This window comes from Gallus gallus, chromosome 23 (genome assembly GCF_016699485.2).
Source record: "Gallus gallus isolate bGalGal1 chromosome 23, bGalGal1.mat.broiler.GRCg7b, whole genome shotgun sequence".
Taxonomy (NCBI): Eukaryota; Metazoa; Chordata; class Aves; order Galliformes; family Phasianidae; genus Gallus; species Gallus gallus.
The window spans coordinates 4,065,425-4,092,834 of NC_052554.1; the positions used below are offsets into that span (position 1 = coordinate 4,065,425).

The window sequence follows — 27,410 nt, forward strand, 5'->3', positions numbered from 1 at the left end:
GCCTTTCTGGAGAGGCACGGGACAGGGGATGGGTGCCAGCGGGCGCCCGGCGGTCGGCCCATTGCAGAGCCCCGGTGAGGGACAGCGGTGCCGGCACTGAGCGGCCGTCCGGGTGGGAGATGCGCGGGGACAGCAGGAGCCAACCCCAGGTAAGAGCCCACCTGGCCCCTCCGCTTGGGCACGGGGTGCCCCATTTGCTCTGCGGCGCTGCTCTCCGCGGTGAACCTCGGCGCTGGGCTGATCCATCTTGGCTTTATCTCCGCTGGCCGACAGCGCGGAGCGGGGCTCGCTTTGGCTTTCCATAAACAAGATAAGAGGTGGAGGGAGGAGGGGGCAGGAAGGGCACCGGGGGTGGCCCGCAGGCAGCCCTGCTCTGCGCTGTGCTGCTGGGAGCGCTCTGGGGCGGTCGTCCTCCTCCTCCTCCAGACCAGCTCGTGCTCTTTGAGAAAACCCCAGCGCTTCCCCATGGAGAATTAATTTGCACAAGGCAGAAGAGAAACAACAACAAAAAAATCGTTTTAGAGAATTTCTCATCTTGGCATTTCGTTCCTCCTCTCTTCATTGGCGTTCCTTGTGTTTTTGTTTATATCTGTACGCCATCCGTGACCCTGCGCAGCGTACCATGAGCTGGCACAATGTGACATAACACGAGTGCTGAGATAGTCTATCCACTCTATTTTAGTTCGGAGGATGTTTTAAACTTTATGTTATCCAGGAAATTTCTGAAATATTTGTCTTCATTCCAAGCCAGAGCAAAAACAATTTCTGAAATGTCGGAAGTTGCTGTGAAATAAGTAGTGAGAGCTTCCAGCTCAGCATAGGGGCAGCCCCGGCCCCGTGGGCAGCACTCCTCACCCCGTGCCCTCCGCAGCCCAGCACATGTTCATCTCCCAGCAGCGGCTGTGCGCTCAGTGTGGGGTTGGTAGGGGGGGACAGCTGATGGAAGGGCATGGGGAGGGCATCCAACACGTCCCTGTGCCAATGGGCAGCTGCGGGTGTGGGGAGCGGGATGGGTTGGTGTTTGGTACTGCAGTGCTGGTGTGTGCTGCAGCCTCCAGCATCGGCTGGCGTGGGACTGGCAGAGGGATATGGTGGCAGCGGGATGTGGCAATGGGATGTGGTGGCAATGGGATGTGGTGGCAGTGGGATGTGATGGCAGGGGGACATGGTAGCAATGGGATGCGGTGGCAGTGGGATGTGGTGACAGCAGTCAGTTCAGGGCATGAGGATGGGCAGCACCAGCATGAGCCCATGCAGTGGGGGTTGCCCTGGATTTCTCTCCCTGTCTGGAGAAGGGTGCAATGCTACACTGGGAGGGCTGAAGAGCTGTGCTGTGTCCTTGGTCAGTGCACGCTGGGGCCTCTACGGGCACTCTGTAGGATCTCACCCCATCCCAAGCCTGTGAGTTGGCTGACACCTTGAAGAGAGGCTGTCCTGAGCAGAGCTGCCATCCCCATCAGCCTCCCCTCTCGTAGATAAGTTTCCTTGCTCCAGGTAATGCCAGTAGGGATCTGGAGCAGTCCTGCTCTGCAAACCCTCTCTGCTTCGGGATGCACAAGTGTGGGGACAGTGGGGCTCAGCCAGCAGCAGCAGCGGGAGGGCTGTGCTCAGGGTTCCATCTGTGTGCGCCCTGCTGGAAAGCACAGTTGTTTTCCCAAAGTAATTGTCTCTGCCTCTGTGCCGAGGCGCTCAGAGCTTTGCTTTGTGTGCTCTGGGAACCAACAATTTGTAAAGACGCGCTGCTGGGCTAATCCTCCATTAGCTCCTGCAGCACAGTCCAGCTGGGAGCTGGCAGCTCTTTCCCTTCTCCCACTTCAGCCTGTTAAAATAGCGAGCATCTCTGTAACAAGCAGCGTGCAGGTTTTGACTTATACACAAGGCAGAGCAGCAGCTCTGTGCGGTCGGAGGCCAGGGCTGCACGGGCACGTCGTCCTCCCGTGCCAGGCGCTGCCAGCATGGTGCTGTGCCATGTGCACAGTCCCGGGGCGATGCCAGCTTTGGTGGTGAAAGCATCTTGGCTCTGCCCCAGCTCCAGAGCCGTTGTTATGCCCTGGAGACGCTCTTAGGGAAAGGAGCACTTTTCACGGCACGGTTTGCCGTGGCTCCGGTCCATCAGCTAATACATTAGGGAAGCAATAAAATTAGGCTCTAAAAACAGATACCTTCCTCTCTGCACGCAGGAAATCTCAGGCTCTGTGTGGAGAGCTTTTAATAGTGAGCACAGTAGCACTGTGAGTCTTGAACTGAAGATCACTCGCGCAGCTCCCTACCGTGGTGTGTGGGTTTGGTGAGCTGCAGCCCGGTGAGTGCTGGGGACAGTTAGGAATGGGGACGCACAAATGGGGACTCTCAAGGGAGGTTTGGGAAGGCAGAGTGGACCTGGAGCTCACATTGCTATGGTTTTCCTGGCATGTAGGTGTGTGCTGGCAGACATCAGCCCCAGGGTCCTTCCCACTTCTAGCAGGTAGTGATCATGGAACTGGAGCTGGTGTGCGCCAATGCCAGCTCTGCCAAGGAGGATGTCTGTCATGGTGACACCCGCAGCCAGCTGTCAGTGCACAGCAAATGCAGCCCCGAGAGCCATGCTGCACCCAGGCTGTGAGTGCAGCGTGCAGGATGCAGAGCAGCAGGATCCCACGGGCTACCCAAACAGGCACCGGCACCCACAGCCCCCACCCCGCTCCTGCTCCCTTATTCCAGATAGTGCCACTGCAGCTCAGTGTGGTGTTAACCGGAACGGGAGGGTTGCAGGAGCAGTGCTACTGGGGAGGCCATGGGATGCAGTGCCTGCACTGGGTGGAGGGGACTTGCATCACCCCAAGGGGCAGCACAAAAGCCGCCCCTCTGTCACCTTCTGGGTGAGCCTGAGGGTGCCAGGGAGGAGGGGGGAGGACATCCTCTGCAGCACACAGTGACCTTGTGGATGGGCACTGTGCTGTGTGGGCAAAGTGGGCTCACCCCTTAAAAACACAGCCACCCTTCAGCCCCTAGGAAACCCTCATTGCTGCCCCACGTGTGGAAGGAAGGCTGAGAATTTGAAGAAAACTCATTTTGAAGCAGACTGGAGTCTGTCAGAGCAAATTCGTTGCAGTTTCCGAGAGCCACTTGTTTCTGGTTTAGCCCTGGGAAAAGCAACTGGGCTACAAATGTTTACCTTATGAGGTAAACCATCAATATCCTTGAAACTTTGATTAAAAAAAGTACCGCACTGGAGCATCTTGTGGGTTTCTTTCCTTCTCCCCCTGATGCGTTTCACAGTATGCCAGAAGCATGGCTTGAGTTAGGGCTTTGGCAGGGGCTTTTATCATGATGGATATAGTGGAGGCTAGAAAAGAAATTTGGTTATCAGAGAATGCCAGAACTCAGCTTCCTTGCACATACATTTAATAATGCAAAAGTTCTCCTTTAAAGGTCTCCTTAGAACAAATCCCAGTCATCACAAAATCCGTGGAGATAAATTAAATTACATTTTAATAGTGGAGAAGTCATTCCCGGACCGGGCACAACAGTGAAAGTATGTTCTCTCTTAGGCAAAAGTAGCATCAAAGTTCTGAATGTTACCATATGAAAAACTTAATTGGAAATGAAACCCCAAAAGCTTCCAGGGCAAAGGCTGCATGAGGGGCTGTCAGGTCCGTGGTAGCTCTGTTGCTGACACTGCAAGTATTGCACTGTTGCTCTCCCCTCCTGGTAAATGGAAGGGCAGCTCCAGGAAGCAGCTTCTCTCCTGTTTGCTGGAGCAGAGCTGGGGACGGTTTCTGGCCGTGGAACCTCTTGTCTGTAGCAATGAGCTGCTTGTGCACTGATCTCACTGCACGCACCTGGAAGTGCTGGAGGAGACCGTCAAGGGCACAGCAGGGAAATAGATACTCATTTCTGATTAACTTCAACTGCTGGTGGGGCTCTGACCTGCTCTTCTGCCTGTCCCAGGCTGTCGCTGCTCTTCCACACATGGAATGGGTGCAGGACGTGTCCAGGGCTCTGTGATGGCCCTGTGCCTTTGTCCCTCTGGGACTGACTGTCTCCTGTGCCGTGTGCCTGCTGCATCTCTCCCCATCACCAAAACCTTCCCATGCAGGGAAGCGGGCAAGCAGCCGCGCACAGTGCGTGCTGCAAACCCTTGTCCAGGAGGAGGGGAGCTGCCCGTTGCCCAAAGCCTCCGCACGCCCACACTGACACAGCTTTACTGCAGAGCCCTGGGTTATTCCAGCGATTTTTTTTGTTACAACCCACCTTTTCTGAACCTCGGGGCTCAGTGCCCTCAGAGCGTCGCGGGGTGCGGGGCTGCCCTGGATGGGTGTCCCTGCAGGGAGGGTGGTGGCTGAGCTCTGGGACATATTTCATGCAGATGAGAAGAGGAGCTCAGCCATTCCCTGGAGGCATCGCTGCATTTTCCCAGAGAATGGCTCATCTGAACTTGCACTGACTGTCTCCAGCCGCCGAGCCCTGCAGCAGGCGTCGCTACATCTGCTCCGCCGCCCCGCGCGGCTCTGGCTGAGGGCTCCTGAAGCATTCTTTCCTTTGCCTCAGACCATTGTTTTCTGCTCTGCCATCTTCTTCTCGAGCCCCAAACAGTCCATTCTCTTCTCTGCGCTGTCATCTTGAAGATATTTAAACTATGGACAGACTCTTTCCGTGCAGACACGGAGCTCGAAGCGGAGTGCATGCGCAGCACGAAGCGATGGGGCTGGACCAGGGCTGCAGGGCAGCACCGGCTGCCCCCTGCACCCAGCCCTCCACTTTCACATCTCCTCCCCACCCCCCATCCTCCCTATCTCAGCCTTTCCCTCTCCCCAGCTTTCTGCAGCACCCGCTCCCAGTGCTGCCATCCCCTCCCTGCCCAGCGCTGGGCGTTGCTCCTTCTCCATGTTTATAGAATTACCCAAATCACTAGGCAAGAATTTGCTCCTTGCAGAGCGTGGCACTCAATTAATTATATAGTTTATAACACAATGCACATCCCCTCTGCACCAGCAAAGCTGATGGCTCCGCTGGAAATCTCTCCAAAGCTGCAGTGCAGCAGAATTAAGGCCGTATGCACAGCCCGAGCCGTGCTCCTTCCTCGTGCTCACAGGGTCTTTAATTATGATTAAAATCATTACAGATGTATTGCAAATGGCTCAGAGAGCAAGCACACACTGACAGCTTTTGTGATACGGTAACAAATTACTTATCCACCCCGATTTCCATAGTGTGGTATTGCTCACTGCCTCGTGCCCTCCTCCCCAGGCTCCTGCTGCACACGGGGACATGGGGACATGGGGACAGGGCCACCCCTGCAGCCATCACCGGTGCTGGGGACTCCCAAGGTCACCCGGTCGTGTCCCCAAGCCAAGATGGGAGTCTGCAGCAATTACAGGCCTCCTGCGTGTCCTTCCTCTGGGTTTTGTCACACATGGTGTCTCACATCTGGGATATGACTGCTTGGAGGGGGTGGCAATGCTGTTTCCATGCCAAGCTGTAGCTTTTCTAGCCCTGGCCATGTCAGGCTTTACAGCTATTGTGGTTATTTTGGGGAGTGGTAGGGTTTTTTTGTTGTTGTTGTTTGTTTGTTTTTTATGTTGCAAGAATTAATATTGGGAAAAGTGCCTTTTTTTCCCTCTTTCCTCAACGCCCTGGGAAACGTCAGCCAGCAGGAATGCTCCCCAGAGCCACTCGTGGCTGAGAGAAGGACGGGCTCCGGTGGCTCTTCGGGTGCCCCAGGAACCCAGGGAGGGAGAAGTTGCTCATGGTGCAGCCCCCAACCCAAAGCACTGCGTTTTGTGTCCTCCTGCCCGCGCTTCTCCCCATTCCAGCTCTGGGCAGAGCTATGGGATGTGCTGGAAGTTCCAGCCCTGTGGCCTGTCATCATTTTAGCTTGACTTTAATAGTGTCTCAAAGCAATTTACTTTTCCCGAATCTCAAACCCCCTCAAGTGATGCTGGGAGAGGCAGGACTGCCCCATGCAGCCCATCCCATAGCAGGGCTGGGAGCTGCAGGGGTGGTGCTCCCCATGGAGCAGCCCATGCCTCAGCCCAGGTGATGCACTTTGGAAATGCACCGATGTTGTGTGGAGATTAGGGCTGCTGTGGGTTGGTTAAATAATCTGACTTTAATCCTGGAGCATCAGAGATTGGCGAGACCAAGGCAAAGAAGAGCTGAAACGCTGTGCAGAGGGAGAGAAGGGGAGTGAAGGCACGCACCAAAGCACAAGTGAGGCTGAGATGATTGCCCTGATACAAAGATGCCTCTTCCTGAAGCAAACCACTTTGGGTGGAAGCAAGCAGTCTGCCCAGAGCCTGCAGCACTGAGTACCTGCACACTGCAGGGCAGAAAGGGCAGTGGGGAGAAGGCTCTGCAGGTCTGCTGGGCACGGCTATGCCCCATGTGCAGAAGGAGCTGATCTGGAGAAGAGTGATAAACTCAGAGCCAGCAGAGGGCAATGCATGGGGTGATGCAGGGGTAACGCATGGTGTAGCACAGGGGGCAGCACAGTGGATGATCCACAGGATGGTTCCTGGGCTTGTGCGTGAGCAATGGGGAAAAATATCAAGGAAAAGAAATAGCGAGGTGATGCTCGACTGCATCACCTTTGCTCCTGGCCCCCACCCTCCCAAGGGATGCTGCGGGACGCAGGAGGAGCGGCTCTGTGGATGCTGTGCAGTGCAGGAGGAGCAGCTCCCTGCCTGACCACTGTCTGCCCAGAGCTGCCCCCGCCACCCCCCCCCGCTGCTGCCTCCTCCCCAGCCTCCTGAGTTCTGTAGAGGAAATTTTATAGAAAAAAAAAATTGCAGAGGTTCCTGCCTCCACAAACAGAGTGCTGCTGTCCCTGCCAGAGAGCTGCTTTGCCTCAAGGAATCTGCGAGATCTGTCCTGCTGTGATCTGTAACAATATTGGGATTAAATTAGCTTCCCTGAGCTGCAGAGGGGTCAGCGTGTGAGGCCCCCTGGTTAATCCAGCAGGCCAAAGAGAACAGAAGCCTCCCTGCATCGGGAAAGGAAAACAACGGGGTCTGTTTGCAATCCATGGAGCTAATTCAAACAGCATTCCTCAAACAACAGGGGAAAAGGCCCTTCGAAGTGAGCGAGAAAAGGAGCATTTCCCAGCATGCACGTGACGCCGGGCAGAGATGAGATGATGCAGAGCAGGACGGCTTGCTGGATGCATGCACGTGTGCTGCTGGTGCATGCAGTCCCCACCTGCCCGCCCATGCCTGGTGAGCACGGAGCCCATGGTGCTGTGCCATGGAGCAAAGCAGCACGTTGCAGTGATCCCAGAACAGAGCAGCTCCCCATGGCCGTGTGGGAGGAATGATCCTGCGTGCCCCTGTGCGTGACCCCCAAGTGAGGCTGCGTTGGGAACTTGATAGTTGTCTTTGCAACCAGAGCAGTTGTTTATGCAATAAGTTAGGCACTTGGGATAACTGTATTACCGGGAACTGAGGACTGCAGGTGTTCAGATATTATTAAAAACAATTGCTCAGGCTATCAATCATCCTGTGCTAGATAAGCCTTCTGCAAAGCAAACCTTTTTGTCAAAGAAGGGTGCGGAGAAGCAGAGCAGGGAAGGTCTGGAGCTGCAGCGCTTCAGAGTTGATTTCAGCAAGTTCTCTCTTTCCTCCTGGTGAATCTGTGAGCGTCTTCTCTGCTTTCTGCTTATCCTGAGATATTATCAAAAGGCTGATGAGGCACAGGGCATGAGTAATGCATCCTATGTGCCAGCCGAGGACTTGTAGGCACTGGTATCTGCAGACAGGGTTAATGTCAGGCAGAGCAGAGCACGGTCTGTCCCAAGCTGTGGTGCTCAGCACTGGAGCTGCAGGGTGGGGATGCACCATGCACAGTGAGAAGGTGCAGAGATGGTGCCAACCTGGGTGTCCCCGGGAGGGGTGGGGACTCTGCTCAGGAGTGTCGTCACCTGGCAGGTGGGGATGTAGGGCAGGAGATGTAGCTGGGGGAGCTCAGACAGGCTAAGAGCAGCTTTTTAATGGGAAGGGAAGCCAGGTGCCCCAGCTGTGAGCTTGGGGCTGTGGGAGCTGCTGTTTTCTCTGCACAAACTGAAGGAATCTCCTCCTCGGAGTGGGCACAGCGTTGCTTTGTGAGGAGTGAGGCAAGAAGCTCTGCAAGGGAACGGCTGGAGCCCAACCAGGCAGCGACACCCATGCTGGGGGGCTCTGGTGGCTGAGCATTAGACCTGCAGCTCGCTTTGCTACCTACCACAACAAAACTTGCTGAATTCAGGTGCAGAATGGTATCGGTGCTCCTTCCCCGCACAGCCTGCTCCTCAGGTGGGGGTTGGCCATGGATGTGTGGGCTCCTGCCCCCCCCCAGGTCCTGTTGCACCATCCCTCTCCTCACTCATGGGGCAGCATCCCTGCAGCCAGCTCTGGTTCCCAAGACCTTGTGGCTTTCCAGGGGAGGATCGCAGGGGAGCCCCAAACAAAGGAGCACCCTGCACACAGCGAGGTTTCCCATGCCTTTCCCACCTATGGGTTTGGATGGGAGCACCAGGTCTTCAGGGTTCAGAGCAGAGGCTTTTTGTGTCACCTTAATAATGAAAGCAAATATAAGTAGGGTGGCAAACTGGCCAGCAATCTGCCCGATGCTCCTACGGGTAGCTCTGCTGAGGCTGATGCTTTTGCTGTTGGAGGAGTAAATCTGGTGATCCTCTCCATGTGTGCACTGGGCCACCTGTAAGCAAGAAGAGATGGTGATGGGAATGAAGGCCTGGGATGGCTGAGCAGAAGGAGTGGGACCTCCTGAAGCCCCCGTACTGCTGCTGCTCCAACACCTGCTGAGATGGGAACCTCCGAGCCAGCAGCTCTGCTTCCAATCGGGAGCAGCTTGGCTTTTTTTACCCCGTGAAAATGTGGAATTTCATGTCCTTTTGTATAAGAGAGAAACAGCCTGTTCAGGATTAATTTAGGATCAGCCTCAACAGCCATTAGCGAAAGAAAAACAAAGCGGTAAATTAGCTGCCTGTCAGAAGGGGGAGAAATGTGGGACTCGATGCTGGATTTATTGTGCAGGGTGTTAAGGCAGGATTTAGTGTGATTTACCGTCCTCTGCAATGATACCTCCTAACACCAGGGAGCTGGCAAGCCCCTCTCCTGCCTTCAGTCAGACTCAGAGCGCCGCTCGCTAATTACTGGTGTGCCCAGTAGCCCCATTCCCACTACTGGATTTGTCAGCGTTTCCACCATAAAGCTCTGTCTTCAGGGGTTTATTGCTCAGTTATAAACATTTGCTCCGCACTGAAACTCGACCTACGGCTGTCAGCTGGGCTGAGAGAGGCTGGAAAGGAAAAGGTTTGGTTATCCCACCCGAGCATCACGTGCAGAGCTTCTGTCTGTGAGGCTGCTCACTCTTAGCTTCCGTTATGGGATTTTGTCTCAGCAACGTTGGGTATCGCTTCAAGACTTCTAGGATAGAGGGCAGAAATCTCCAATCAGAAATAGAACAGCTCTTTGATATGGAGGCCAACAGCAGTGCCCGCTTTGCATCTGTGCAGTGCTCAAACCGCATTCAGTAGTGCTCCTGTGGGACAGCAGGGAGCTCAGAAGGCGCTGGTTATGGGTAGGAGAGCAGGGATACCGAACAAAGTGAATGCCCCATCCCTGCAGGCATTCAAGGCCAGGCTGGATGTGGCTCTGGGCAGCCTGGTCTGGTGGTTGGTGACCCTGCACACAGCAGGGGGTTGGAACTGGATGAGCACTGTGGTCCTTTTCAGCCCAGGCCATTCTATGAAGGTGCCAAAGAAAATTTGGGACAAATCACACTTCCGTATGCATATGCTGAATTTTCCTCACTGTGTGCTTTGGGCCTTTTCCTACCTTTGTCTTCCCACCTGAAGAACGCAGATCCCAGTGATGAAGTGAAGACAGTGCAGCTCCTCGTTTCTTTGAGTCACCCTGCATGGCACAGCCAACTCTCCTCTAACGTCCCTGTGATAATTCAGAGGCAAAGACAGAACTGTACTCATTACAGGAGGACGATGGCATATGCTCCAGTGGATCTCACACCTACAATGAAGGCCGCCATGTGCTCAGATGGGAGGGATGCTGACCCACTTCCCAGGGGATCGGGGCCGTCTGGAGCCACATGGCCACAGCTGCCACTGGGGCAATGGTGGCTGCAGGAGCAGGGGATGCCTGCGATGGGATCCTCCTGCCCGCCTCATCCCAGCCCAGGAGAGACATTGCTTCTCGACCTCATTAACAGCACTGCAATTAGAGCGAGCGTCACATCCATCTCTCACCCAGCCACTGAGAGGGGTTTCTGGGGGATAATCTGCTGTCTCCTGGCTCAGATCAATACTGTAGCACAGAAGTGATGGCTGGAGGAGGAACGGTGGCCAGAGGGGGAAAGCAAAGATGGAGCATTTGGTGCATTGCCTCCTTCAGCTCCGTGGGCTGCTGCTCACCACAGTCACACGTGTGGGCTGTGAGGGAACTGCTTTGCTGGGTGATCCCAACTAACCTGCACATAGAAAGTTCAGATGGTGTCACTGCTGACATCACTCCCCAAAGACCACAATGTGTAAATTACCTCTGGACAAGACAGGCAAGGGCATTATGATGAGGAAAACCTTAGGCAGGGCCATGGAGCCAGGCAGGGAGCAGTGCTGCGTCCTCATGTGCTAAGCATGGTGGAGTTGAATGGGAAGGGAGACACTGGCATGGCCATTGCTGCCCCATGTACAAGACCTGAGTGTCCCCCCAAACCCACCAACAGGTGGGAGGGGGCTAGAGACCCCGATTTCTGACTCCAGGTGGCAATGGAGCAGAACTGGGGGATGAACCCGGGGTGGCGGGCACCATGTCTGCCCCACAGAAGCAGGGATGAGGGTCGTTGACATGGGGGACCGCTGCTGCCCACCCCCTCCTGGTCCCCCTTTGCAGCAGGCACAGCTGGGTGCAGGCAGGGAGGGTGCTGGGTGCTTCCCAGCCTCATCCTGACCAGCCCACCAAGCATGGTGGCTCCTGGGGACACCGGGGAGGTGCCACCCTTCCCCTGCACACTCCATTCCCCATGCGGAGCAGTTGGTCCCGTGTCACTCCTGTGTGAGGGGGATGAAAGGGAGCAGGGACACAGCGAGGAGGAGAGGGGACAGGGCTCTGGGCAGGGAGCAGCACGGCCCTGTGGCGAGGATGGTGCTTTCCCACGCGTGAGCGTTTCCTCCTGTTGCACAGCTACAGGGATGGAAAAATAACCGGGCTGCAAAGCTCATCAGCTCTGTGCCTTCCCACCCCCCCATCCGGAGAATAATAAGCTGCTTTTAATATCTGACATGTTTATTAACAGATGCAGTTGTGACAGCTGATGACTTCATATGCCAGTTACCACTGAAATGTTAGTAATAACTCGGAATTAACTGTCATAAATAAAAAAGACTACAAAGAAAACGAGATGTTGTGTCACTCTGCAGTAATTTACTGAGACCCCGTTGGCTCTGGATGCAACGCTGGAAGGTCCTTTGCGGAGCTCCAGTCCGGGTTTTGCAACAGCCACAATATTTTGGCTGGATATTGTCTTAGGAGGTGGTACTAGTGGGGTGGAATTCCCTCATGCAGGAGTTTGCACTAGATGCCTTTACAAAGCTGGATACTCTGGTAATAATAATAATAAAAAAACCCTACCCGGTGGATGGGGATGGAGTCGACGGCACTGAGACCTGGATTTATTAATGTGCAAATTGCTCTGATATGATCACATACTTTCTGCTTTGCATACACAGGGAGCAGCGTGGGCTGATGGAGTATGAACTAGCCCGGGCGATCTTTACGAGCTGAAATCCTGCACATCACAGAAGGGTTTGTTTCTCTGCGCAAAGCCTGGGATGCTGCTAGGAACCTGCTTACAGACACGTGAACAGAGCCCCCAGACCCAAGAGCACCAGCCTGCTCCATGAACTCGCCATGAAAGTATTTTGTATTTTCTTTGACAGAAACGTGCACGTAACTTTGGCTGGAGGAACTGAGGATTTTTGTAGTTGGTCTGGTAGTGGTTTAAAACCAGTAGAGCCTTTGCAGCAGTGATGAGGGAGTGACAAGTCAGAGGTAAGGGTTTCAGAATGCATGTTTGTTTAGATGAAGCTTTTGCAATGTGGGCTGCTAATGAGGAACGCGAGCCTTGTCAGCATCCGACTTGCGGGTTTGCCTTGTGCAATGCGGATAATGAGTTCAGACAATGAAAGCTGTGAGAAATCACAGCCCGATCTGTCGGGATCCCCCACCCCCAAGGTGAGAGGGGCTGCGCAAAGGAGCCGGGCTGCCGCGCTGCCCCGTGCCGCTGCAAAGCTCCCCGACGGAGGGGTGAGCTGTGCTGCTTGGTGCGCTGTCGGATGTGCAGCTCGGTGTGCTGCTGGTGCCGGGTTCAGGGCTGGCTGTGGGGTCCCACTGCTGCTCGCTGTGCTGCTGCTGTCCCAGCGGCTGGCGGAGAGGAGCGTGCCCGTGCCCTGCAATGAGGGGACTGACCCATTAATTACTGCCTCGATACTGTCCCTGCTGCATGCAAGTCAGCCTGCTCCAGAGGACGGGACCCGTGGGGATGCAGCAGGCAGCCGAGCATTGCGGGGTAAGTGTGTGCTCCTTGGGTTTTGGGGTGGGGGATTGGTAAGAAAATGGTTAACAGCGATCATGGGAATAATTAGACATCGGCGCTGACACCCCGTGCTGCTGCGCAGGGGAAGTGCTGCTGTGTCTGGGTGCTGGTGGGAGAGCCAGGGGTTAGGCTCTGTCCCATGGGCAGGCAGGGACACGGCTCCATCCCTGGGTGTCCCCAGCACCAGCCCAGGTCATGGCCAGGTCTGACCCGTCCTTGTGGTCCTGTGCACCTATGGAGCCAGGGCAGTGTGTTGCTGACACTGGGAAGTTGTTATCTTTGGGCTTCTCTGGTTCCTATAGGCTCAGGCATGTGCGTTCCCCTTGAGATGGGTAAGGAGTTGTTCAGGTTCGGGCTTCAAGGAATGCTTTGCAGAAAAGGGCACTACAACAGGGCAGTGCTGGTGGAAGCAGCGTTGCACAGTGTGGCAGGATGGAGCCTTTGCTCTCCTGTGCACAGGTTGCTGGGCATTGGTGCAGATAACCATGCCAGCTGAAGGTCTGGGATCTTAAGGCAGTGCTTAACAGTGCTGCTTGGTGACCAGGCTTTTGCTGAGTCCATGGGGACCTGCAGCAAAACCTCTGCCTGCAGCACTATCCGTCTTGAATTATTTTGCCTGAAGTCCACCTGTGACCCAGCCCATGTCCACCTGCCCCCCCCCCAGGGCCAGGACGGGATGGCTGTGTGGGATGCGGGCACTGAGCCATGCCTGGAAGCCCCCCTGGGGACGAGGCTCCCTGCAGCTGGATGAGCGCCCGGCCCCACTGCGAGAGCAGCAGCACCACCCTGAGGGACACGGCGGGGAGCGAGTGCCTGCTCTGCAGAGATGGGGCTGCCACCCCACCAGCACACCCCAAATAATGCACAGGTGGCTGCAGGGCACAGAGCAAACTCTGTGTTCCCACCACCTGAGCTGGACCAGCTCCTTTCTGCCTGAGGTATGGGGCTGCCGATAAAGCAAAAGGTGGAGGGGATGTACAGCATACCATGGGGACAGCAGAGGGGTGGGAGAGCAGGGCCACCTGTCACCTTCCCATAGCATGGAGGTGCCTATGTTGCCTGCAGCCCCTGCTAGAGAAAGCTCTGCAGCCATGCCCGCAATGACCTGTCCACAGGGATGACTCCCTGTGACTGCAGAAAGTCTTCACTGCAAACCACCCCTGTGCTATGCCAGGCTCTGTGGAGCTCAGTGCTGGTCCCACTGCCTCGGGGCACGAGATGCTGTGAGCCCCTCAGACATAGAGCTCAAATGCACTTGCAGCAGTAGCAGAAAGCTGGGGCTGCCTTGCTCTCTGCCTCCCACCAGCACTGCAGCAGCAATGCCCCATGCTGAGGCTGCTGGCTGTTTTCTCCCAGCTGTGTTTTTTGTTCTGCTCCTGAAACACGTGAGGCTCAGGTTTCCCAGGTGGTGCCATGTTGGTGGGAGAGGCAACATGAGGGGGTCCTTGCAGGGAGCCTGGTGATGCTTCCACTGCCTATGGCTGAGCAGAAAGCCCTCGGTGCTGCTCCGTGCCACTGCCTTGGGTTGCTCTCTGCCTTGGGTTGCTCTCTGCCTTGGGTTGCTCTCTGCCTTCGTCTGGAGAAGCTGCTTACACAGTAGCTTGTGACTCATTGGGCTCCTGTAAGCCCTGGAAGTTTGCTTTTAAAAACCATATATTTAGAGTCAATTGTATGACGTCGCTGTCAGCCCTCGCTTGGCCACATTGACAGTGAAACTCAGCACCCCGTTGTGCAGCAGTGCAGCTCCCGGGGCTGCTTGTTGAGGAGCTCTTTCAGTGGAAGGCTCTGGTTTTCAGCCCACCTGGCCTGCTGTGGGTCTGCTTTGGAACTCCTGCTCTGAATTTTACTTCGGTTGCTCCTGTTGTAGTGCACCATGTCCCTGCCTGTCACCTGGGGCCGGGGGGGGGGTTGGATTTTGAGAAGGCTTCAACTGTTGTGAAGTTAAATCAACCACACCGGGTTCTTTGGTGACCCCATCTAAGCCCCCAGGTGGGCTCCAGCTCTGCAATGACACGGGGGTGGCCTCAATGCAATGCCAGCCGCTCTGGGGGGTAGGCAGCCGCGTGGCACAGCCCGCAGCCCTCCGCGTCCGCCTGTGCTAGCAGGAAGGGCAGTGGAAATCCCCCAGCAAAACATTTCCTGGTGTTTTACAACGCTGAGCACAAGTGCTCCCAGAGCGATGGCTGTGGCACCAATAATTGCTGCCGTGCTTGGAGCTGCTACTGTGCCGGGCACTGCGCAAGGAGCCCAAGAGAGCAGAGCAGGCGCTGGGGGTAGGCAGTACCAGCTGGAAGAGGGGCACCCCCAGGCAGGACACTGCTCTCTGTGTTCCCCACTGGTGGGGTCACGGCACGGCTCTGAGAGATGGGGGAATGCAGTGCAGAAACTGGTGGAAGGAGTCAGACCTCAACAATGCTGCGGAGAGCGCCGCTGCCAGATTGTTTTTTACTATTTTATTTTTTCAGCAAAGTTTATGGGTTAGGGATTTTGCAGAACTTGGCACTCGGATATAATATCAAATGAAGACCTTCTGGTTCGGAAATTTGACTTAATGCAGCCTTCTTTTATTGCTTCAGGGATTAGGCAGAACAAAGTGGCTCTGCATGCACTGCGCGGGGCCGCTCGCGGGCTGAGCACAATGCCCACGCCGTGCATACATGGGATGCTCCAAAAGCACTTTTTGGGCAGCATGTCGGTGCTTTCTGCCTTGCTGCAGAGAAAACGGCCCTTGGAAAGACAGTAAGAGGGTTCCCAGCAGTGAACACAATGTGCTCTTGGTGAAAATGGCCTTTGCAGTGCCAGTTCTGCACTTCAGGCCCTCACTGGTGATGGGAGCGAGCTGCTCAGGGGCTCTGAGATGGGTGGAGTATATGCTGTTGCTGCTGCTATTGCATCTTGCAGCGTCCTTGCAGCCCTCACCCTTTGCCCCTGCCTTCTGCATGGTGCAGATCTGCATTTGCAGAGTCCTGGTGCAGGGAGTTGGCGCTGAGCTGCTCTCTTGGTGCTCAGCCCTCTGTCCCGCTCCTGCCTGTGCTCAGCTCTGATGCAATGAGCTCTGCAGGTGCCGGGTGGGACCCTGGTCCATGTGCCTGCGTGGTGTGCTGGATTCTGACCCCCAGGGGCTGCAGCCAGGCCCCAGCCCCACCTCAGCCCAAGAGATTCAGATATCTCAGGGTGGCTTTTGCCAAGGGAGGGTAAGGCATGTGGTGAGATAAATGCATGTGTGGGCTTCTGCTTGTTTAAAAGACGCCTGCTCTCCAGCTGGTGATGTCCCACCTGGTGAGACCCAGCCCTTCTGCAGCAGAAATTGGGAAAAACATCATTGGGAAGGCAGGATAAATGGATGCAATCTGGTCTCCCGGTATCTTTACGCCTCTCAAAGAGGCTGCCAAGGTGAAATCCAAATTATCTGCCCACCTCAAGGATGTGGAAACTCAAATTCCTGTGTCCAGCATCCCACGGGCAGCTCCCGGCTGCTGTCCTGACTCCAGCCCTCACCCAACATCTGGTCCTTCTCTTCCCACTTCAGTAAACCTTTGGAGAGTCCGTTTACATTACTGATAGCCTGATACGTCCAGCGAGAGGCAATATATCAGCAATTTAGTTATTGTGGATTAGGTCTTGAATATCCTGGGGATATAATGTTGGTCTTTCTCACCTTGTGTGTAGGAGGACTAATGGTAAATCATCTGGATGGTTTACATTTTCTGGTTTGTATTGGAGCTCCCAAGGACCAATTTATCCTGATTGAATTGCAAACAAGGCTTACTGTCATCTCAGATGCATGGGCCAGGTCTCTCCATAAATGAATTCAGAGCAATTCGGGTTACCCTAAATTCTTCCTGTCGATGGGATAATGGCATAAATCCTGCTAATGTTTAGACTGGGAATTGTTTGCAGCAACCTGAGCTTGACTGATGGCTGCAATAGTGTAAAGAATCATAATTTGTGTCCTGAGGGTGGGAAGTGCTGGGATCGCAGCTCCTCTCCCAGTGGGCACACCACGGGCACAGGGAGTTTGCTGAGCTGGATGAGCGTGGAAAATGCAGAACTGCAAGGAGATGAGGAGGAGAAAGTGCTCGTGTTCAGAGCTCTGGATTTCCCATGGCACTCCCTGCCCCTGCGCTCATGCAGCTGAGGCACAGCCTCATGCTGGCTCTTGGCACACAGGGCAGTGTTTGCTCCCTTAGAGCATCCCTGCTGCTGTCCCCGCACAGGGAGAGGTTTGTCTGTACTGTGACTGTTGTGTCAACAGCAAAGGACACAGGGCTGGTTCAGTGTGTACTTCCTGGGACACACGTCACCCTCATGCTGCAGGGATTGGCAGCAGTGCAGTGGTGGTGGCGGTGCTCTGCTGGTGCAGCTTTCAGAGCTTATTTGGGGAGAGTTCATTCTGTGCTGCTGCACTGACACAGCACTGCTCTTGCTGGTGAGCATCCCTGGGCTCCTCCTGGTGTGCTGTGCTGTGCCACACCGTGCCATGCCATATGGTACTACAGCATGCCATGCTGTACCATTCTGTGCCGTGCCATGCCATGCCATTCTGTGCTATTCTGCTCCATGCTGTGCCATGCCGTGCTACACCATCATACTCCATGCTGTGCTGTGCCATGCTGTGCCATGCCACGTTGTGTTGTGCCATGTCATGCCACGCTGTGCCATGTCATGTTGGGCTGTGCTGTGCCACGCCATGCTGTGCCACACTGTGCTGTGCCACGCCATGCTGTGCCACACCGTGCTATGCCATGCTGGGCCGTGCTCTACTGTGCCATGTGGTGCTGTGCTATGCCATGCTGTGCTCCCCAGAGGATCCACACCGCTCTGTGCAAGCTGCCCCATGCACATGCCCATGAATGCTGCACACAGAGAGGCTGCAGCGGCTCAGCGGTGTGATCTCTGCACAGATCTCCTCTCTGGTAAACACTCCCAAACAGCCCAGCTTAAGCACTTGACAGTGTTTATAAAGCAGCTTGCAGCAAACAGGCTGGGAAGTGCAGAACAAGTTGGTGTTTACACAAGTGCCTAATTATTTATTTGAAAATCCCCTGGATGATGCCGTGGGCTGTAACGACAAGCACATGGGCAGCGCTGTGCTTTTGCCCCAGCAGCTCTCAGGGGATCTGCAGGAGGAATACAGTGAAAAGTCCAAAGCTGTCGGGCAGGAGGATGCCAGCAGTGCCCTGCGGTGCTGCATGCCCTCCCAGCAGCGTTGGTGCCCCAAAGCTCCCATTCATCTCAGCATCTAGCTGCACTGCTGCAAGGGCCGCTTCCTCCAGCAGCTTCCCCTCCACTCCTGCTGTGAGAGGCATTGAAGAGCTTTGCTATCATTTGTGTGGTTGCTTGTGGACTCTCAGTGTTGATGATGGGGTGCAAGAAGCACCTTCCTGGGCACAGGGCTTGCTTCCAGCTCGAGGGCTCCCATGGTTTCTCCAGCCATGGGGTCCATGTGTGCTGTGGGATGGGGGGTGACCCCTCAGCATGGCTGAGCAGTGGGGTCCTGTACCCCTTCTCGATGCTGTGAGCTGCAGCCAGGCACTGTTCCAGCCCCATCACCACTGCCCATTCGAGGCATTGGTGACTGCGCAGTTATTATAAGGGGATTAAAACCGTTTTCTATTTCCATTGACCTCACAGAGTGAATGTTGTCACCTTTATTCCCACACAATGGCAGCAGTTGGTGGGGCTGTGGTTTGCCAGCTGCATACAGAGGAGCACGGCGCCGTTATGCTGGGTCAGAGCTTTCTGTTCAGCCTGGAAGTCACACTTCCTCCGCTCCCAGTGCACACAAAGCCACCATCATGGCCCTTCCCCAGAGCAGAGCACAATGCTGCCCCCCCAGCAGTCCTGCAGGCATCCTGCACAGCTTGGGTTGAGTCTGGCATCACTGCAACAGCAACAGCTCAGCATCCCACAGCCCTCTGCATTGGGCTTTTCTTTCTTCTCCCAGATTTTAAGCAGAGGAACATATCACCTGCCCTCCCGGAACTGCACATCTCATTGCTCTCAGCATGTTTGTTGGTGGATCCAGAGCATACAGCCATGGTGGTGCTGCTCCATGCTCAGGAGTTTGCGGTCACCCTCAGAGCAGAACTGCAGTCTTTCAGCAGGTCCGGGACTGTCCCCAAACTCGTGGACAAGTCCCCAAACTCTGCAGGGTCGCTGCATGCCCAGCTCTACTCCCAGCCTCCAGAGGTGCCCATCTGATGGGAAACATCCTGTGCTCCTGGCAGCCCACAGCAAGCATCTGCTGAGGAGCACTGGCACTACAATAAACACGTTAGAGCTACAGCCATGTGCAGCATCGGCAGATGACATGAGCACATCAGGCATTTCCCTGGGAAAGCCACGTGCTGCTGTTAAGCCAAGCAATGACTTGCAGTTGGGCTTGAACAGGGATTCCCCCCATGCACCGCTCCTCCAGTTCTGCTCCATGCCTCACTGCAATGCCAACCCAATCCACTTCATATGGGAACGACGGAGACCGGTGCTTGTCATCCAGTAGAGTTAATCCCTTCTCCTCTTTCTTTTCCAGTTCCTGCACCTGCACTTGGAAACTCCGAGCAGCTAACGCTGACTGCCCAACCCCCCGATGGGACTGGACCCGAGCTCCTGCGCTCCATATGGGGATGAAGGTAGAACCATGTTACCTGCTACCTAAGGTCTCTGCTGCTGCGGTGGTAGCTGGTGGATATGGTCCTGCAGCAGGCGTCGCACACAGACTCTCAGCTCTGAGCCAGCCCAGGAGGTTTTAGTGGCTGCAGAGACACCCGGCCGTGGGACGGACTCCGATCACCCTGCGCTACAGGGCTGCGGCGCTGGAGAGTTACTATGCAGCTTGGACTGTTTGTGGTGGTGGTTTTTCTAAGCTCGATGGATCTAACAGGCGGCAGCAAAGTGGTGAAGGGCAAGAGGCAAAGGCGAAGTATGTATGAGACATTTCTCTTCTCTCCTTCTCCTGATGCTGTGCACACTGGGAATGCTTGCCCATGCAAATGGTGGATGTTTGGCCGTGCAGAACGGGAATGTTTGACCCCATTAGACCAGGGATATGCACCCGTGTGTGGACAGCCTCTTGGAGCCTGGCGAGGTCTGGGTCCTCCCCTTGTCCCGGGCTGCTGCCCACTGCAGTCCTTCTTCCCCTGGTTGTCCCCATCCAGCTGCAACCCGAGGTGCATGGGAAGTGCGGGTTTTAATTACCAGGACGGGCTTTGGGCAGCCCCACCCAGGGACTCGACTGGCTCCAAAGGCACCAGAGCGGCCCCATGGGTTTCCCCTCCGTTGTGCGAGCTCTTTTTAGAACTGGTTTACATTAAAACTGATTTAAATTGAATTATATAAAAATGATTTTGCGTTAAAAACGACTGCTGGAGCTCCGTGAGAACAGGGAAAGCTGGATGTCATGGCTAATGCTATTAAGCATGGCTCCCAGCGAGTCTCGGCTCATACATTTGCCACAGAGGCAGACCTCAGCCCCGTGGGGAGGGATGGGGCCAGACCCCCATGGGCCTGCAGCCCCAAACACAGCATGGATGTCACAGCCCAGACATGGAGCAGCCTCCTGGCATCGGGGCACTGCAGGACCCCAGGCGAGGGGTTCCCCTACTTTCTGCTTCCTCTTCTGAGGCCGCAGCTGCCTCTGCACCCTGCAGGTGAGCTGGGAACAGTTATAGGGTGAGGACAGGCAGCAGGGAACGTGCAGGACCCCAGGTCTGCAGGAGGGAGAGGAAGGCTCTCCTACCACTCAGTCCAGCATGGGAGTGCTCTGGTGCTCCACTCTTGCTTTTGAAGTGTAGTAAACACAGCATTTAAAAGAATACATTTTAACATACACAGTCTTTCTATAAACAAGGACACTGCTTGCATAATAAACTAATAAAAAGAACCTGCATTCTAGCCTGCAAAGAATGCTATGGGTTTCAAAACAAGCAGCATTTTATATCATAATTAAAAGCAGAAAACTCTCAAGACGGGGGATTGAGAATTTTTCTTGGACTAAACTTAAGAGCTGAGAACACATCTCTATTTTGGGGGCAGAGAAATCTCCTGCACTGCCAGATAGAGTGAGCGCCAGAGGGGTCATGGTGAGACAGAGCTGGGACTCAGCCTGGCAAGAGGTACGAGGCTTCTATGCAGATGGTTTCCCTCTGGCTCTGTGTGGCTCTGTCCCCTGCTTGTCCCAGAGGTGCCTGGGGTGGTACTGATGTCTGGCCTCTGGTATGGTGATGTCCTGCTTGAATGCTGCTTGCAGCTTGTGATTGCTTTTGGGCCCTGGTCCTGGTGGTGCTGGAGCTGCAGGCAGAGCAGGGTGACCAAGGCATCCCCCAGGCAAAGCCATGCTCAGGGACGGGGCTGATGAATTATTGAGCTGGGTTTGATTTGTTCTCTCTGGGCAGCAATTGTGTCAGGACGTGAACTCATACTTTGCATCAAGTATTTATGGCAGCTTTCCTCAGAGGGGGATTTGTCTCCAGGAGGCTGCTGGCTGCCCTCCAAAGAGGCTCTCGCTCAGCAGCGATGCCCGTCTCACCACTGCCTCTCTCCTGCTCTTGCAGTTAGCACTGAGCTGAGCCAGGGCTGTGCCAGGGGCTGCGACCTGTGCTCTGAGTTCAACGGGTGCCTGAGATGTTCCCCCAAGCTCTTCATCCTTCTGGAGAGGAACGATATCCGGCAAATTGGGATCTGCCTCCCATCCTGTCCACTGGGATACTTTGGCCTTCGCAATACAGACATGAACAAGTGCATCAGTGAGTATCAGCTCTGAGATCCTCTGTGGATCCCTGTCCATGCTGTGGGCAGGGGTAGCAGTGAATGGTCATCCACGAAAGCAAAGTGTGTCACCAACAGAGTGTGCAGGGCTGCGCTGCTCTACCACAGTGCACTCTGCCCCACACGGGTGCAGTGTGTGGCATCCTGCAGGAGAGGGATGCTGACACCCCTCGTCTTTGGGAGGGAGTAGGAAGAGCAGTGTTGGCACAATTACCTGCTCTTCTCTCTGTCCATTTGAACAACAAACCATCTCTCTGAACGGGATCCTCAGCCCAGCTCTGCCTCGTTCAGACAGAGCACCAGCAAGAAGCTGGGTGTGGAAAAATGCAATCACTTCCCTGGCAGTTCCATGCAAACCACCTCACAGCCAGGTTTCCATCCAGCTTGCTTTCTTTGCTGCACATGCTGGAGCTGCAGCTGGAGCAGCTGACACTCGGCTTTATTCTTTGCACTTTCCCACTTTGGCAGACCGATGCTCGAGCTGAACACGAGCCCAAACCTTTTCCACCCTGCCTGATGTCCACCTGGCAGCTGCTGCAGCAAAGTGGCTCTGTCCTGCAGCAGGGAGCAGCTCAGAGGAAACCAGCATCCGAGGAAGCTGCATGAGCAGGGCTGGCAGGGCACACAGAGGCTTGGCTCCAGGGAGCCAAGAGCAAACTGTGGGGAAGAACTGTCTGGAGCTCCCTGAGCTTTGGTGCTCAGTGGTGCCTCTGCCCGCACCTGCTCCCTGCCCACTCAACCCCGTGCATGGCTGGGGCACACACACAGAGTGAATCACAGCTCCCTGTGTGCTGCTCTGCTCACCAGAGCTGCCAGCAGTTGTGTTCACGTCAGGCTTCGTGACGGCTTTGTGGCTTTGTTTTTGTCCTCCAGAATGCAAAATCGAGAACTGTGAGTCCTGCTTCAGCCGAAACTTTTGCACAAAATGTAAGGAAGGTTTGTATTTGCACAAAGGGAGATGTTACGTCACGTGCCCCGAAGGCTACTCTGCTGCCAATGGCACCATGGAGTGCAGCAGTCCTGGTAAGCAACACTCAGGCACTGAGCTTTCAGTGCATCTATTGCTATACATTGGTTTAGGTGATCAAACCAAGCCCTCGGGGATGCTGTGTTGGTGCCTCATGGGAAATGGTTCAGGCAGCCTTGTGCCCAGCCCTTAGCAGGGCAAAGCCTGCTGGGCACAGCATGGATGGGCACTGCAATGTTCATACAGATTGCTTCTGAATCACTCAGAGCTCATGGTGTGGTAGGAAAGGGAGTGCCAAAAAACCTGGGAACTGCTGGGGAAACGCACGCCGTGCTCTGGCTCCAGTGGGAGAGGGGTGGGAGGGCTCCCAGCCGTGCAGCAGAGAGATGAGAGATACCTCTGGCTTCTCTTGTTATCTGGCAGCGCAATGTGAAATGAGTGAGTGGGGGCCCTGGGGGCCCTGCTCCAAGAAGAGGAAGCTGTGTGGCTTCAAGAAGGGGAACGAGGACCGAACGCGGCGGATCCTGCAGGCTCCCTCTGGGGACGTGTCCCTGTGCCCCGCCACCACGGAGGTGCGCAGATGCACTGTGCAGAAGAGCCAATGCCCCGAAGGTGAGTGTGGAGCGTTGTCTCATTTCCCCCAGCACCTCTTTATGTGGCAGTGTTCAGCCTAACATTCCAGCACTGTAAATGTACATCCCACCGTCTCTCTATGGCATGGGTGCTTTGTGTTAGGGCGCAGAGCTCCCAGTGGGATGGAGCATCTGGGCATCCCCCGCGGCCCCATGGCTTGCTGCCTGCCCTGCAGGATGTGGGGACTTTAGCAAACAAGGCAGCTGGGCAATCTCTGTGCGCTGCAGCAATGGGAGTTGTCGTCTCCTTCATGGGAGTGCTTAGGTCTGTGCTTTCCCCTGGAAATGCAGTGTCAATAGGATGAATGGTGGCTTGGTCATCCTCTTGTGGGGTGCACAGGATTGCGGCTGGCTTGGCTGCTTGGAGGGGAACCGGTTCTGAGCAGTGAGTAAGAGCAGGGAGGGTTGAGCCCCACCTGGCTGCGAGCAATGCAGGCAGCAGTGTGACAGCAAAAGGCCTCAGGCAGCAGAGGGGAAATGCATGCATCAGGAGTCCTGCTGGAAACTGTAAAGACAGATCCAGGCCTGATCCTCCTGTGCTGCCCTTTGCTTTGTTGCAGGGAAAAGGAAGAAAAAGGACGAGCAAGGAAAGCAAGATAATACAAACGGGAACAGAAATCGGAAAGACACCAAAGATGCAAAGTCTGGCACCAAGAAGAGGAAGAGCAAACAGAGGGGGGCTGTGGCCCCCACCACATCCGCCAGCCCTGCCCAATAGCTGCCCCTTTACGTCACCTGACGGCAAGACTTCATTGCTGCTATGTATATGAAAGCTTTATTGAACCAGAGCACTGCTACACAACATTACACATGTCAGAAAGACAGAGCTATACTCCTAGACTCGACAGAAGCCACATCCACAACACTTAAGGAGGCGGTACCCCCGGCACCATGAATGGCATCCATTGGGGCAGTGGGACACTGCAGGACCAGAGGTGAGGATGAACCAAGGATGGGGGCATGGGGCCTTGGGACACTTGCCTTGTGCCCAGCCAGCCACGTGGACTGGATTTCTGCTCTTCCAGACCGGGGAACTGGACTCACATAAAGGCAATGTCCTCTTTCTCTTCCCCCCAACCCTTTATTTTGTGTTTTAAGCTGTATGACTTTATCACTGAGAATAATACATGTTAAACGTTTGTGGTAAGAGGTCAGTGGTATCTGCCCTGAATCTGCTTCAAAGAGTTATTTCAAATTAAAAGCAAAACAAAACAAAGCAAAAACAAAAACAAAAAAAAAAAAAAAAAGGAAAAAAAAAATCCAAACCAACACAAGACGACAACCAGCTTCCTGAGTGTGTGGTTCATGCCTTGGCCCCTATGGAGGCTGGTGTCCCACAGGACAGAGACTCACTTGTGGAAGGGAAACTGACAAAAGCTTTAAGAAAATCCCAGCAAATGCTCAGCCTGCTGCCCGCACAGGACTGCACTGCTCCCTGAGGAAGTCTCCATTCAAGGACCAGGCTTGAGACAACCAACATGAGCTTGAGACTTTGCTCATAGTCACAGCTCCCAGGCTCTGCTCCTGGCCAGGGACAGGCTTGTCCATTCGTCCCACCACCACCCAAACGCACAGCAGGAGGGAATGAAGGTGGGAGGGGGAAGGCACAGCTCAGGCTCTGCAAAGCAAGTGTTTAAGTTTGATAGAAACCAACAGTCTCCATGTCATCAATAGGAAGATGCTGGACTCAGCACAAATGCTTCTGCTCTGCAAGAATTGGCACCAGGCAGAGGAACCAGGAGGATGGTGCTCGGTGGGGACCTGGCGAGGCTGCAGCAGGCGCACACTTCTCACTGCCCTTCTCTGCGTGGGGAGCTTTGCCCTTGACCATGTCACAACATGGCACATGGCTCCATTGCCCTTATATTTTAAAACGTGCTTCCTCAATATAAATATTGACCTTTAATTCCTCTAGAGTTCAGCAAAATCCCTTTTGTTCCAAGGAATGGAGCCAGGGAAGTGCCATGGTCCCCAGCGATGTGCCGGAGCTCCCGGCCCCCCAAGAAGGCAAAGGGGAAGGGAAAAGCTCACCCCAGAGCTAAACCTGATAAAACCAAGTCCTGCTGCCCTTGTTTTGTACCACCTCTGCCTTGCGTGGAGGTGGGTGCCTCCCCACCAGGTCCCAGTGCTTTGGCTAAGCTCAGAATGTGGGAGCTGCATAGTTGTTCCAGCTCCAGGGCTGTACCAAGCTCTCCGTGACTGCTCCACTGGCAGCAAAACCTTTCAGCCCATCATCCACTTTGTGTTTAAGTAAACAAGAAGCCGTTATATCTTTTAAAGGGGATTCCATTTCAGCACAATGATAAACGAGCAGCATACCAAGCAGAGAGAGAGAGGTTCTTAAAGTCATCCTTTGAGTTGTTTATGGATCATGTTCAGACGATTCCTGAAGGCCTTCCAGCTGAAAGATCAGATCTCATTTTGCTCTCTAGCCTCAGCTAGCCTGTGAAATAAGTATTTTGTTTGCAACCTGGCACTGCGTGTAAGCAAAATCGTTTTTCCCTTCTGCTTTTCAGCAGCAATAGTCAGTAACCCTTTCACAAACCTCAGCTTGCTAATTCAGGAACTCCTCTTCCTTCCCTCCTGCTTCAGTATCTCAATCCAGTTCTCAACAAGGATTAAAGAGAAGAGAGAGTGCATTAGTAAGGTTTTAGACACTAAGGCTCTGTTAACTGACTGCATTCCCTGCAGTAACTCATGGCAATATTAGCACAAATATTTCAGAACTCAACTGCATATAATAAATCAACACAACATATCTTGTAGAAATTTCTAGAGTTTTTAGAAAAACTGAAGAACTTCTTTCTGTTGCACCCTTTTCCCTTTTTTCTTCCTTATTTTTTTTTTTTCCATAGCAAAATGGGAAGAAAGAGGGAGAAAGGCAAAGGAAAGTTTAAAAGGTGTATTAGGAAAATCAGGATTTTTCAGTATGGATGGTTGAAAATGAAATTTAGAAAACTTAGAAGGAAAAATATGAAAAAGAAAAGTCAATTTTCTTCTTTTATTTTTTAAATCAGCTCAAAAACAGTGCATCTCCCCACTCTCAGAGGGGTGGTTCATTGAAGAACTTAGAAACATTTTGCCTTTGACCAACGTGGTTTGCACGCTGAGCTCAACAGTCCAATCCAGAGATTGCCTTAGGTTGATATCATCTCAATTCACATGCACACGACTGCTCTCTTTCAGTCCACCAAATAATACCTGTTGTGGTGTTCTCTCCGTGGCATCACTGTAAAATATGCTTCTTTAAACACATTAATAAATAAATGGGTTTGCTGAACAAGCTCTGTTTGCTTTATTCACCCCAATTGGGGTCAAATCCTTAATGATCAAAAATAGCTAGAAAGTGGGAGTGAGAAAGTCTCTCCTCGAGTAATCTGCCCACCCACCTCCATCCAGGAGTCAAATGTACCCATATGGGTCACAGCACAGAAGTGTTGCTGCTCTGGATTCTGCATATCCTTGTTCCACACTTTGACCACCTACTTACAGTACTGATCACCTACTTGCAGCACTGGATAAATAGTTGTTAGATGTACAGATAGACAGACTGATCCTTTTTCAGAAACACCTTTGCATAGAAAAGGTCTTCATTCATACCCTTGAACCATTGGACAGACCTACTCAAAAACTGCAGGAGAGTTGCTAGGCAGTTCACTGAGCTTTGGGGTAATTCTCCCTAAACAACAGGGAATGAAGGGTAAGGGCAATGCATTAACAGCTTGCAGTCACACTTTTGGAACAGTTTCACGTCCATCTCCATCATTTGCCAAGATTTAGGAGCTGTGGCAGACAAATTGCACCAAACACAGGTTGGCTGTATTATGGTCTTATCCTCTCTGTATAAAGCAGTATTTTTCATCAGCTACAGCCAAGTTACATGTGTGCACACCTACTCCTCAGACAGCAATTTACTACCTTTCCACCCCTGTGGAGGTGGAGGCAATGTATACACTTCTTAGTTCATGTTTATGTTAAAACCATTTCTCACTCAGAAGAAATCTTAGCTTTGATGAAAGGAAATGTAGTAGGATGTTGAAACACTGTCGGAAAACATTAGAGGAAATATTTCATACATATTTACTCACAGGTTTTATCATGTCAGTAGCTTTCATAGGATCAGATGTTAGGGATAACATTAAAAAAAAAAAAAAGCCCTTCTAAATAAATTACAGAAATATCACCTCTGTGTAATCAGTCACCACAAATAAATCACTCCAATGGCATTTATAAAGATAATAATATATCATACCCAACTGAATGCCAAACTGTAGCACAGATGGAGCTGCTTGCCAGAGTCTCCATCATTTTAGAAGAGTAGCAGCATCTTTCTAAGTGAAAAGAAGAAAGAGACAGTCAGGTAGATGATCTGGTTATTTACAGCACAAGCAAAACCAGGCTAGAACCTCATTTGCCATCCTTTTGATGTAGCCTGCTGAAGGCCATGTGAAATCTAGGGACAC

The 27,410-nt window shown here is 53.6% G+C and overlaps 1 protein-coding gene across 3 annotated transcripts; it reads left to right on the forward strand.

Moving 5' to 3' along the window:
- Nucleotides 1–26,230, forward strand: RSPO1 (R-spondin 1). 3 transcript variants are annotated; one of them, NM_001318444.2, is made up of 8 exons: nucleotides 11,519–11,591; nucleotides 11,717–11,792; nucleotides 11,927–12,038; nucleotides 19,115–19,504; nucleotides 21,135–21,326; nucleotides 22,222–22,371; nucleotides 22,739–22,927; nucleotides 23,508–26,230. In NM_001318444.2, exons 4-8 carry the CDS (start codon nucleotides 19,411–19,413, stop codon nucleotides 23,663–23,665), a joined length of 783 nt encoding a protein of 260 aa, NP_001305373.1. In that variant the 5' UTR covers nucleotides 11,519–11,591; nucleotides 11,717–11,792; nucleotides 11,927–12,038; nucleotides 19,115–19,410; the 3' UTR covers nucleotides 23,666–26,230. The 3 variants fall into 3 exon arrangements, with proteins under 3 accessions (XP_417760.3, NP_001305373.1, NP_001385248.1); XM_417760.8 differs by lacking the exons at nucleotides 11,519–11,591; nucleotides 11,717–11,792; nucleotides 11,927–12,038 and adding an exon at nucleotides 1–149; NM_001398319.1 differs by lacking the exons at nucleotides 11,519–11,591; nucleotides 11,717–11,792; nucleotides 11,927–12,038 and adding an exon at nucleotides 12,149–12,555.
- The last annotated feature ends 1,180 nt before the right edge of the window (nucleotides 26,231–27,410 follow it).